The sequence below is a fragment of the Mustela putorius genome, unplaced genomic scaffold, assembly GCF_011764305.1.
Source record: "Mustela putorius furo isolate JIRA1106 unplaced genomic scaffold, ASM1176430v1.1 tig00003983_pilon_pilon_pilon, whole genome shotgun sequence".
NCBI classification, from domain to species: Eukaryota; Metazoa; Chordata; class Mammalia; order Carnivora; family Mustelidae; genus Mustela; species Mustela putorius.
In genome coordinates this window covers 2,423,277-2,436,458 of record NW_025422123.1, presented here as the reverse complement: position 1 = coordinate 2,436,458, position 13,182 = coordinate 2,423,277, and the positions used below count along the sequence as shown (strand labels likewise).

Genomic DNA, 13,182 nt, shown 5'->3' with positions numbered 1-13,182 from the left:
TTTTTAGTTCCAAATCTAATTTTGACTTTTAAAAGTTCATGGAGCTTCCTATTGCTTTTCAACTAACTTATTCTAGAAATGATGTACTGTACTCTTAATTGCATAATTTATACTACAGTATTTCAAAAGCCTTTAGAAATTTCTTCTGGTTTTTTATAAACTTCATTTTGCAAATCAAAATAAATTGTATGGGTTAACCAAAAGGTACTGTAAGAGAGAAATAAATGTGTAAACTGCATGAGAATAAGATTGTTACCTTGCGTTGAACTGTCTTTTAATTCTGGAAAACTCCTTGAAAAAATATTTGTGAGTTTCTCCTAGCAAATTCAGGAGACCCCTAGAATATCACCTCTGTGAAAACATTTTCTTGACTATCTAATGTATTTGACCTTTGTTAGTCTTTTACAAAAACTGAAACCTATCTCTTGGGTCGTTCACAATTAGCTAGTTCAGCCTATTGCTTATCTAGATTTAGCCACACCCCTCCCCTTGGCTTGGCAGTATCATCAAGTCCACATTTAGGCACTAATTATAAGTTCTAATAATAAGTTTCAGTTGGGTAACAACTGCAATCTTAAATATGCGTTGTCTTCTAAAATTCACCTTTAAGGAAAAAAAATACCATATACCAATTCTTTGTGCTGGTCTAAGTTTTGAATGTGCCAAAAGTGTGCTTTGTTTTTAGGACCATATTGTGGAAGTTTGCCTGTCCCCAAAGAACTCCTATTGAACACGAACGAAGTCACTGTTCGCTTTGAGAGTGGATCCCACATTTCAGGGCGGGGATTTTTGCTGACCTATGCCAGCAGTGACCATCCAGGTATAGCAGAAGATCTGGTGGTACAGATCTAGGTGGCCAGATCTGTCAACTTGTGTCTGTCTAAGAATTCCTCTTGCTCCTTTTATCACCATCATGGGACAGAATTGTGACCTAGTATAGAATATGTGAAGAAAGAGAAGGATGCAGTGTCTTTGTAAGCAGTTAGGAATGCTTTTATCAAGATTGATCAATTGACCTATGTGAGAGAGGTTGATCTCATTATTCTTAGAAACCTTGGATGATGCATCTTTGGGACTTTAAGGTCTAGTTATTCTCTGGAGCCCTCCCCAACGTTTCTTAGCCTAGGGAACAAGCCTTTGAACCAGTGGCACCTTTACCCTCCACGCCCTGCATCCACTCACATACACAGTGCACCAGCATGGAGGAAGCAAAATGGGAGTATGAGTCACATGTGAAGTCACTGTCACAGTGTGCCTTAACCTTGGAGCTGACACTTGAGCACGAGAGAAGGGGAGCATAAAAACTGATGAGGAAGGAAAGCATGACCTCTTGTCCAGACCTCTTGTGCTCCAGGGTGATTTCTGTATCCACACTCCATGGCTGCCCAGGGTCACAGACGTACCCAGAGTTTCTACTCTCGGTCCCTGCTGGCAGAAATGTTCTAGAAAGGGGGTGCGCCTTCATTTCCCTCTCAGCCAATCAAATCTGGCCAATCCCAACAGACCCCAGCAGGTTGAGCGTTCACCATATGTTGCTCCCTAAAAACTACTGAATATGTTAAGGAAAGAAAGAATTTTTGCAGCAAGTGTGGAATATTTTGGAAACTATCCTAGGTTGATCTAAATGCATTAAAATCCATTGCATTTTAGCATGCCCATTGCTGGGTGTTTATTTAGTTCTGTTTCCCAAAGAGCATTCTCTTTTTTTAAGTCCTTGGTCCTGACTGATCAAAGTGGAAAGGTTATATTCTCAATAAGCATGTGGCTCCATGGTCATTCAGATGCCTCTAGCTAAACTGCTAACTTAAAATGTTCTCAAATCTTCTCTATGAACTACATCAGGCTTTTGAAATTGTTTTCCTCTTGCCAAGGGAGGTTATTATACACATGATCTTTGTAGGCATGTGGTGGACAGTAATGAACCAGTGTTGGTTTTTCTGTTTGAAATAGTTCCTGTTACCATTCACTGGGCAATTGCTGAAAAACCATGGTTGGTGGTAGAAATGAGAAATGGAGGAAATCGGTTAAATCCTGAAGACAGTATTCTCAGTTTTAATTTATTTTTAAATGGACAAATTCAGATAATAACTAGATAGTGAATAAATGCTTTTTAAAAATCCATTTTTAAGGGTGCCTGAGTGGCTCAGTCAGTTAAGCTTCTGCCTTCTGCTCAGGTCATGATCTCAGGGTGCTGGGATCAAGTCCCACATTGGGTTCCCTGTTCAACAGGGAGTCTGTGTCTCCCTCTCCCTCCACTTCTCCCTCACCACCCCCCACCTTGTGCTCTCTTACACCTCACTCTCTCTCAAATAAATAAAATCTTTAAAAAAATTTTTTTAAATCCTTTTTTTATTTAAAATTACTTAAAATTCTTTTTTTTTTTTGAGCATGAGTATCCTTCCATTCAGTTTCCTTATTGCAATTATCTTTTTTTGTGACAGATTTGATAACGTGTTTGGAACGCGCTAACCATTACTTGAACACAGAATACAGGTAAATACAGTGTCCAGGCTGTGCTGCAGGCATATGTCGCTGGACATTATGTTTTCCTTCACATTAAACCAGATAAAGTACCTTATTTGTATTTAATGTTTTTAAAGTCATTTATTTTGTAAGTAATGAATACAAATGCTTTCCTGTACAGCAGAGATTAGCAAACTTTATGTCCAGGGCCAGATAGTAAATATTTTCAATTTTGCAGGCAATGTAGTCTCTTTTGTATCTATTCACAGTTTCTGTTGCTGCTGTGATATGAAAGCAGTCATGGACAGTATGTAAACAAATGTGTGTGGCAGTGTTCCAATAAAACTTTATTTACAAAAACAAATAGCAGTGTGGATTTGGCCATGAGCTACAATTTGCTGACCCCTGAGTTCTACTATGAGTACCAATGAGCCATAGTGGAGTCTAGAAAGTGTTTTGTTTTGTTTTGTTTTTAACTTGGCCAGCATTTGGAAGTGACTTTTGGTAATTCCTTCATGTTCAGAAGGAGTTCATTTTTTCTTTCTCGCAAAAGCGAAACTTACTGAGAAAAGGAGATGAAATTTTTGATTCCAGCTTTACTTTAAGTGGAAAAATTACTGAATCTTTTTGATGTACCTTTCCTGGTCTATAAAGTAAAAGCAGTCTGGAGCAGAATTTCTCAGCCTTGCCACCATTGTTATTTTGGGTCAGATGATTCTTTGTTATGAAGAGCTGTGCTGTGCCTTGTTGGATATTCACTATCACCAGTATCCCTGGCCTCCACCCTCTGTGTGCTGGTCGTGATAACCAAAAATGTCTCCAGATATTGCCAGATGTCTTCCAGGGCAGGCAAAATTCACACCCTGTTGAGAATCACTGGTCTAGAGGAGACTGTCAGTAACACCACTAACAACAGCTAGAGCTCCTTAGAGTGCTTTCTTCATGCCAGTCACAGCTCCCTAGGCTTTGCATATAAATAACTCAAGTGAATGTTCCAGTGGGCCTGAAGGTAGGTTCTGTCAGACCCTGAAAACAGAAGCACAAAGCAGTTAAGTAGCTCTCCCAGGGCTACACACTTCATGAGTATGCCCAGACAGTCAGGCATGAGAGTCCATGGTCCTGACCATCTCGGATATGCTAGTAAATGAGATTATTTTATATGCAGAATCAAGTCTAGTGTTAACTAATATTAAGTCTAGCAGATAAAAAAGAAAGTGGCCAATAATATAAATAATTAGACAATAATTAAAATGACCAATAATTACATTTACCCTATAAACTTGCTGTTCATTCATCATGGACAAATGCCAGCCTTCTCTGAGATCTTTCCAGCCGTACCTATAGAGTCCCAATGGCAATACGGCCTCTGGACATCAGTGGTCCTTTCCTGTCCTACAGAAGAGAATATACTCAGGTCTGCGGGCTTATGATGCCAGACCGTATAGGCTACAGCCCAGCCGTTTTGTAATGTTTAGGTAAGATGAGGTGTGTGACTAGTACAGGTCCACATTCCCTCATCTGTGATTGTGAAATGTAGAAAGCTTTAAAAGTCAAAAGATTTTGGGGCGCCTGGATGGTGCAGTCGGTTAAGCACCCAACTCTTGCTTTTTGCTCAGGTCATCATCGCTGGGTCATGAGATCAAGCTCTGCCCGGGTTCTGTGCTCAGCGTGAAGTCTGCTTGAGAGTCTCCCTCTCCTCTGCCCCTCCCACTCATATTCTCTCGCTCTCTCAAGTAAATAAATAAATCTTAAAATAATAATAATAATAATAAGTCCAGAGGTTTTTGTAACTCATTTGATGGCAATACCTGATTAGTGCAAACCTAAATTCATTTGACAGCAAAATTGAACTTAATTGAGTCTATATAGTCTTTATGCATTGGCCTTGATATGACTGGTCAAGTATCTGATACAGAGATATAAATATATGCAGCCATCAAGTGAATAAGGTCTGAAAATCTAATGTGTACCATGACTGTAGCAGATAACAGTGATTTCTATGCCTGAAATTTGCTGAGAGTAGAATTTAAATGTTCTTGCCAAAAATATATATGTTATATGTGTGTGTGTATATTTAAATATATACATTTATATATTAATATATGTGAGGTGATGGATATATTAATTTACTAGTTGGGTAACATATACCAAATCATCATGATATATATTTAAAATATCTTATGTTTTGCAGTTATATCACAGTAAACCTGAAAAATATATGTATACCTTTTATTCTGATTACACAAGTAATTTATACCTAATGTAGATCATCACTACCCATGTGTGACTATAAAAGACTTATAAACTGTGACTAGTCCAAATTCAGATATGTTATGGGTATAAAATAAACTACAGATTTTGAAGACTTAATACAGAATGAAAAGGCTGGAAATATCTTGTTGAAAAACTTTTGTTCATTACATGTAGAAATGGTAAACTTTGAATATATTGGGTTAGCTAGGATATTTTATTAGTTCTGCCTTTTTTCTTTACCTGATTAATGTGGCTACTAGAATATTTAAATTTTCATATGTGGTTTCCATTAAGTTATTATTGGGGAGTGAGTGCTAGTAGACTGAATCAAGATATTAGAGAGTCAAATGGCACAGAAAGTGAAAGTTTCTCAAAATACTGTTCTTGGAGAGAATCCAGAGATAATCTTCCTTGTCTTCTTTATATTCATGAAAAACACAAGTTGTTATTTTATATATTTTAAGCATATCTTTTTATAAAAACAAGATCATGCTATGTATAATGTTTAGAATTTTCTTTTTAAAAATTATATCTTGGAGGGGTGCTTGGCTGGCTCAGTCCAAAGGGCATGCAACTCTGGATCTCTAGGTCATGAGTTCAAGCCTATGTTGGGTGTGGAGATTACTAAAATAAATAAATAAACTTTTAAAAAGTGAATAAATAAAAATAAATAAAAATAAAAAATATATCTTAGACACCTTTGAATCAGTTAAGATACATTAGGGAAGCTCGTTGTTTAATAGAATTAATAATGCATCCTTGTATAAAACAAATAATTATTGTGTAAAACTTGCCTTCAGGTTTACATTTTAGATTAATCTGTGTTTTCACAAGTCAGTTTCTGATTTTTTATTAAAACAAAATATGCCTGGGGTGTCTGGGTGGCTCAGTTGGTTAAGGGGCTGACTCTTGATTTTGGCTCAGGTCATGATCTCAGGGTCCTGGAATCAAGCCCAGGTCAGGCTCTGCCCCCGGTGCGGAGTCTGCTTGAGGATTCTCTCTCTCTAAAATGAATGAATCTTTAAAAAAAATTAAAAAATTAAAAAAAATATTTCCTCCTGCATATTCTGTGGAGGAGAGAAAATACATTTAAGTATAATTTATACTTTTTAGTTTAAGTGTAATTTAATAAAATATCAATTCTTTATTTCCTTTTTCCAGCAAATTCTGCCCAGCTGGTTGTCGAGACATTGCAGGAGACATTTCTGGGAATCTGGTGGATGGATACAGAGATGTAAGTAATTGAGGGTAATTTTAGGGCAGGAAGGAAATTTTTAAAAAGTGTTTATTGCTCTGCCTAAATTCATCATAAAGTCATGTCAAATAAGATCTAAAACTCTGTAGGTAAATGCACAATTCTCTTTTTTCTGAGAATAAATGAAATAAGTATAAAAAACAAGATTTATTAATGCATGCCTTCCTGTTTTTAGCATTTCCACTTAAGCATGGTAAGTGAAATGGTAAATAAAACCCTTTTCAAAACCTATGAGTATAATTCCATCTATTTTTTTTTATAAGAGGTCATCTGGTATTTTTTTGTAATTTATTTCTTTATTTTAATGCTTCCGTTGGTTCATGTAATAGCCAAGGACATGCCCGTTCACATCACAGAGTAACAACATCACGTCTGGGACCAGGAAAGCCAGCAGCCCTAGCACTTCTGTATTAGTCCGTCCTTCCTCGCACCCCCAGTTTCTTCTACAGAACAAGACTCTCCATTGTATATGTTGTTCCCAGAGAAAAATACATTCTTAAGAAGTCGTTTGTCTAAAGTATATATCCTGTCTCCACATCATTTCTTACTATTTACAGATCTTAATCCTGGAAATTTGGTATCCGGTTTTTGAATATTAACATTGCTACTTAAACTAGTTGAGTTTCTAGCATAAGAAAATTGGCTTGAGTTATTAGAAATGTGAAAATCTGTGTAGTGATGGAACTTTTCTAAGAATTATTGACGTGTCTTCATGCATCAAAGAAAACATACATATTCCAGAAGATGGATAATTTCATCTCCAGTAGGCAGGAAACAGACCTGGCTTTAATTTTTGCTTTTAATAGATCCTGATTCTGGAAGTAGCGTACTTTGCTATTTTGCTCTGTTTTCTTTATCATGTATTGTCTTTATTTGCAAGACTGACATAGGATATGCATTTGGCCTATAAATTGTTTGAATCTTAAAATGATTTCTCATACCTCAATTTGAGATATACTAGAGGCTATTTCTAAATGACTTCAGAAAATTAAGGGATATAAACAGTTGAAGTGTACTTTTCTCTCAGCAACAGAAAGTCTCTTTGTTATTTTTGCATCCACACAAGAAACTTCAAAATTATGTGCAATATTCTTGCTTTAGTTGTTTATCTCGCTTGCTCTTGACAGAGCTCTGTGTTTGAGTACAGCAGGTAAATAAACGGCCTCCTGCATGGTAGACCTGAGTACATGATCCATAAGTGCTAACAAACAGGTTTCCTATTCGACTCTAGTTAGTTTTTCATATCATTTGCTTTCGGAATGACTTTTACCTGGAGGGAAAATTTGTATTTTGAAAACTAATCTTTTCCAAGAAGCCTTATTGGTGCCTTTTCATATATGTTGATATCGTGGCTGTATGAGTTACCTGTTGCTACATGACAGTATGACTCCAGACTTAATTAAAACAACCCATGTGTTATCTCTTGTGTTCCATGGGTCAGGAGTTTGGGTACAGCTTAGCTGTGTTCTCTGTTTCAGGATCTCAAAAGGGTGCATCCAAGTTGTCAGCTGGGGCTGTACTTTATCTGAGGCTCCGCTTTGCCTTTCAGCTCACGTGGTGTGGGCAGCACTCACTTACTAATGGATTGTCGAACAGAAGACCCCGGTTTCTTCCTGGATTTTGACTGGAGGCTATCCTTAGCTTCTTGCCATTTGGGCCTTCCTGACGTCCCTTCTTGCTTCTTGTTCTCACCCAGGGAGAATCTCCTAACAAGGGAGCCTTCTAGTAAGACAGGTTATAGCCTTAGGTAATGTGATCCTGGGAGTGGCATCCCATCACCTTTGCTATGTGCAATTAGTAGAAGAAGGCAGCAGGACATGGATAGGGATTTCAACATGGACAGGGATTTCACGGTGGGAGAATGCCAGGAGGCGGGCATCCTGGAGGGTATCTTAGAGTCTGTCCTCCATGGTGCCTTCATCTTCGGAAATGTGTTCAGTGGTGGCATGTCCTTCCTGGAATCATCTTCGCAAAACCAAAGCATATTCTGTAGGTCAGGATGACAGAATCTGTAAAACAAGTTACTAGAGAAGCTGTTAATGAAACAGGTGCTCCATCTCAGGAAAGAAATACATTGTCTTAAAGAACAATGACAGAAGAGGGATTGGTTCATTCTATGTTGTTCCAAAAGGTAGGACTAGGATCAGAGGATGAGAGTTATAGAGAAGCCAGATTCAGTTGCATACAAGGAATAAATGAGCAGTGTAGGGTGGGATGAGATGTCTTGAGAAATGGTGAGCTCTAGTCCCTTGAAGTGTCAAGTGTGGGTGTTACAAACATTTGTCCGATATGGCCCGTATATGTCTGGGAAGGTGCTCTGGGGCGGAGAAAGTAACTGTCAGGAATATCAGTAGAGAACTTTAACAGTCTTTTTGAATTCTTGAGGTTATGTGACTCTGCCTCCATGACTTCTATATTAGTATGTGCTTCCAATGCCGATTACATAAAATGGGCTTCTCTTTGAGACCTGCCTCACCTGGAGACCAGAAATAACAAACCCCCAGGACAGTTTCTCTCTTGGCACCTTCTCCCAAGCCTGCTGACTGTACCTGGTTTTAAGTGGAAGACATCCCTTAATAAGTGTTTTAGTAAATTCTCCGTTCACCCCAAACATTCAAGAAGTACTTTAAAATAAAGGAAGACAGTGCACGGTGTGCTCCTGGCTTAGGAGGAGAAGAGGAGAAGCCAGGCCTGTTGTACACCCACAGAAAGCCAGAGGGAAATATGTTATAACAGCGCACGACTGTCTCCAGGTGAAGGCAGTATGAGTGACTTTTTTAAAAAATATTTTCCAACATTTCTACAGTAAATGCATGTTACTTTTATAAGAAAATGTTGCCAATATGGTAATTACAAAGACTATAGCAACATAGGAACAATTCATATGATAGAATGTAAATTACATTTTTATAATTTAACTTTTTTTTAAAAGATTTTATTTATTTTTCTGTCAGAGAGAAAAAGAGAGAAAGCGCAAGCAGGGGGAGCAGCAGGCAAGGGAGAAGCAGACTCCCCGCTGAGCAAGGAGCCCAGTGCAGAACTTGATCTCAGGACCCTAGGATCATGACCTGAGCAGAAAGTAGATGCTTAAACGACAGAGCCATCTAGGTGTCCTATAAGTTAACATTTTACCATCATTTTAAAATATGTGCCTTATTCGTGTTTCATTAAATGCAAGCTAAATTATTTAGTCTTACATTAAACTTTATTTTAATACTGTGTTAATACTTTTTAGTATAAGCTGAGTTTCCCTAAAGGAAGATAAGAAAATGCTCCAGTTTTGGGATGATTTGATAACTTTTTTGAAAGTTGATGCAGTCTTATTTCATGCTGATCTATTTGGCCATCTTTTATGGCTTAGTGAACTTCAGAAGTTCATACCATCAACCTGCAATTTCACGAGCCAGACAGGTATTCTTCTCAGTGTCTGTTGCGTTTCTTTTCCTACAGAATTATATTTAAATTATTTCATTTGAACCCAATGCAGTTCACTAATTAAAACAGGCCAGTGATGTGGCTTTCCTATATTTACATATCAGCAAGGCTTGGACCTCGAAAATAGCCAGAAAATCAAAGTATAAATTCTGCCGCTCTTCAAAAGGGAATTTTTAAGGGTCAAGTTCAGTGAAAGTAAATTTTTAAGATTAATAACAAAAATCTCCAATTTAAGTGAACATCTATTTTATTTAAGTTGGTTGACTAAGAGAGGATTTTTTTTTTAAAGGAAACAATCCTGGAAAGGGCTAATAATTTTATCATAATACTGTAAAAGCCAGATCTGGTGGTTAGTCTCTTGGAGTTGTATCCTATGGCCCACGTTTGATATTATGGAAAACATGAGCTGCAATTGAATAAATTCCATTAAAAGGGTATATACATATCATTGAGGTCGCTCAATGGTGGTCACTATGGAGAATGGGAATGTATGTTGGCCCATGATGCTTGTATTAGGTCCTATTGCTTAATGACTTGTAAACCTGACCTTTTGTAACCAAGGAGGCCGTGGACATGCCAAGTCCAGTGAGAGCTACCCACTAGGCAGGGCTCCTGGGATAAAGACCATCCCATCCCCAAAACAAATTCCAAGGAAGATAGATGATCCCAGGGACAGTGGGATTATCTGCCCAGTAGACCACTGGACCAATTTGTTTTTCATTTTGAGGCTGAGAGAGCTGGGCAGGTGTGTGTGGACCCTATAGTCGGTATATAGGGGGCCCATTAGAATCACAAGATGACACCCACTAGAAAAGATACCAGACATCATGCAGTCCAGGCTTTTTATTATACAGAGGAATTGGGAAGTCAGGTCCAGAGTAGTGACATGACTTAGTCACACTTGGTAGAGTTAGAGGCAAAGCCAGGATGATGAGCTAAATTACCAAATTTAAATTCATAGCTTTTCCATTACAATTGGCAGCTGCATTTTGTATCCCAAGAATCTAAAACAATGATAACAAACCTATTTAAGAAAAGAACATTCCAGAAAAAAACAAAAAACACCCACAAGCTGCCTCTTTAGTTTAAAGATCATTATCTTTTTTGCATCTTCTAATTCTTTTTTTCTCCAAAATCAAGGAGGGTAGTGTCTGCATCTGTCTTTTAGCATTTTCATATTTCTTTTCTGTCAGGAACTTTCCCCTCTTTTGGCTGTGATAGTCATTATTGCAAACCTGACTCATTTTCCAGATTTAATCTAGTTTGGGAAATATATGCTCTCTCAATCGAAGATCACAGAAATTTTTGATTTCATTGCAACCACATTATTACAAAATACAGTTGGTCTCCTTCGTGCCCCAGATATTATAACCTTAATCCAAGAGAATTGTTCTATGGAAAATTAAGGCAACAGTGTTATCGTTAACACAAAGAGAAATTCCCAAGTCCACTTACCGAGACACAATTTCATGAGCTGCTTTTCTCAGTTTGGCATTAGCCATCATGGAGAAGTGAGGCATTGCTAAAATTTATTTAGAAAATGCTGTTCCTCAGCTCCTCAGTCCTGGGCTGACTGCCTAATCACTTCCCCACACAGGTCTGTGCCCACAGGGACCTCGGGGCCTGGGTACCTCATGAACGAGTTTTAGTCCTACCCCAGCCCCACTGCCAGTGGGCCAGTTCCAGTCCCAGGGGCACCTGCTAACCGGCCGGTCAGGTGCTCCCACTTGCTTGGTCACTCCAGGCAGCAGTGTTGGAGGACTGAGCAGATGCCAGCTGTTTGACCCTTCCAGAAGAGACTCAGGAAATGAGATGGAGGCTTTGGGCTCTGGGTTGCTCATTCTTATAGCTGTAAGACCTTTGTGAAGTTTTGGTTCCATTTAATATTATGTGGTTGACATCACTGTTTTGTTTTTTGGTGCCTTGTTCAATCTCTGAATTAATTATAAAAGGAAACTGTGATATGGAAGGTTCACATTCTCAAATAATCTTGGTGTATCTGGGAAAGCAGATGTAAGAAACTGATGAGTTATCTGTTCGTGCTTAACCAGCCACCCCAAAATTTCGTGGCTTAAAATTGTAGCCATGGGAGTGCCTAGATGGCTCAGTTGGTTGGATGCCTGCCCTCGGCTCAGGTCATGATCCCAGGGTCCTCCTGGGATGGAGCCCAGCATAGGGCTTCCTGCTCGATGGGGAGCTGCTTCTCCCTCTCCCTCTCCCTTTCCCTTTGCTATTCTTTCCTTAGCCATGTTATTTGCTGATGAGTTTGTGAGTCAGCAATTTGGACTGGTCAGTTCTTAATCTCCCCTTGTCTACAAGAGCTCCTGCAGTCATGTGGCACATCAGGTGGGACCAGAGGGTCAAAGGTGGCCACGATGACGTGTGTGGCATTTGGTTGGGCTGTGTCATCTGCAGCAGAACCAAGCAAGTTATGAGGTCCATGCCATCAATTGGAGTACCTACATGGGAGCGTGATGGTTGGGAGGCGTTATTCCCTGGGGGGCCACCACGACTGTAAATTACCTACTTCCCTCTCTAGTGGATGTGTGCCCAAGCTGGTGTAAATGTGGGAACTCTGAAGTCACTTTGAGATGGCTATACAATAATCTTTCCCCTCCTCTTTTACTTTTTATTTAAATGAATTATAATGTAGCAATGTCGTGGGTCAAATAAGGATCCTGACCACATGTTAGAAGAAGATGAAAACTTCCCACCATATTTTAAATGTGTTCTTGAGTAGCCGTGAGTGATGACATTGCTGTATTTCAGACCTCATTATTGTGCAAAGCAGCCATCCATGCAGGAATCATTGCAGATGAGTTGGGCGGTCAGATCAGCGTGCTTCAGCGCAAAGGGCTAAGTCGATATGAAGGAATCCTGGCCAACGGTGTGCTCTCAAAAGAGTAAGTACTTTGTCTTTTGTTCTGAGTAGAAGGTGACCCCAAAGGCATAATTTATCAGCTCACAAGTTGGAAGGGACAGTGGGCTTATGATACCAAGGGTTCGTCAGCTGCAAAGAATGTGTGTGAGTGCTTCAAGCAGCATTTACGGTGTCTTTGTGGAAGATCAGCCCAACAGTAAAGACGCTCACTGGTTATGCAGACAAGTGAGTTGAAATGACACATCTCTGAAGGTCTGGGGCAAAGGAGTGTTTCTACTCTCAGGTTCTTTGGGAGGAGAAAATAAAGGCAATCCATTTTCAGTTTTCCCAGTTTTAATAAATTACTGGTTATCTGCAATATTGCCAAAGGTACTGAAGGAGACGGGGAACTAAAATAAGCCTCCATAGAACTGCCAAGCTCCCCGAGAAGATCCCCTGGAGACAAGCTCCTAGTGATGAGTAATAGTTGGGAAGTGAAAAAAAAAAGAGGGCTTTTGTTAACATACACCTCTCTGCTTGCTGGTATTCTCTGCTCTTACAGCTTCATGAGAAAAAAATATGTCGATTGTTCAATTGTTCAGTTTTTCAACCTGAGCTTTTAATGCTTTTAGGTTTCCTCAGCTTCTGGAGTAGAAAACAAGAGCTGTTAGAACTAAATACAAGCCTGCCTTGTAGTCCAGGTTGTCGCCCATAGAAACAGGCAGCTTGGAATGGGCTAGAGGGAGGCTGTCCCTGGGAGCCTGGGAGGGAGGCTTGATCCTCAAGCCATGGTATTTATCTCTCGCCCCCTCCCTATCGGCCCCAGAAATGTCTTCCTGCTACCATGACCCTGTGTTTTTTGGACAGGTTGTCACATAGTCTTGGTCCCCAAAATACGGCACAAGAGAGACTACAG

At 39.3% G+C, this 13,182-nt stretch overlaps 1 protein-coding gene across 2 annotated transcripts in view; it reads left to right on the top strand.

Annotated features, from left to right (window-relative positions):
- The window catches only part of DCBLD1 (discoidin, CUB and LCCL domain containing 1), a 66,971-nt gene that overhangs the window by 38,328 nt on the left and 15,461 nt on the right, over positions 1 to 13,182 (top strand). Inside the window, exons 3-6 of one of the 2 annotated variants that reach the window (XM_045071034.1) lie at positions 686 to 820; positions 2,442 to 2,493; positions 5,878 to 5,950; positions 12,176 to 12,309. In XM_045071034.1, the coding sequence (XP_044926969.1) occupies positions 686 to 820; positions 2,442 to 2,493; positions 5,878 to 5,950; positions 12,176 to 12,309 (394 nt within the window). The remainder of the gene's footprint in view (positions 1 to 685; positions 821 to 2,441; positions 2,494 to 5,877; positions 5,951 to 12,175; positions 12,310 to 13,182) is intronic. The other variant, XM_045071035.1, reaches the window with a different exon arrangement.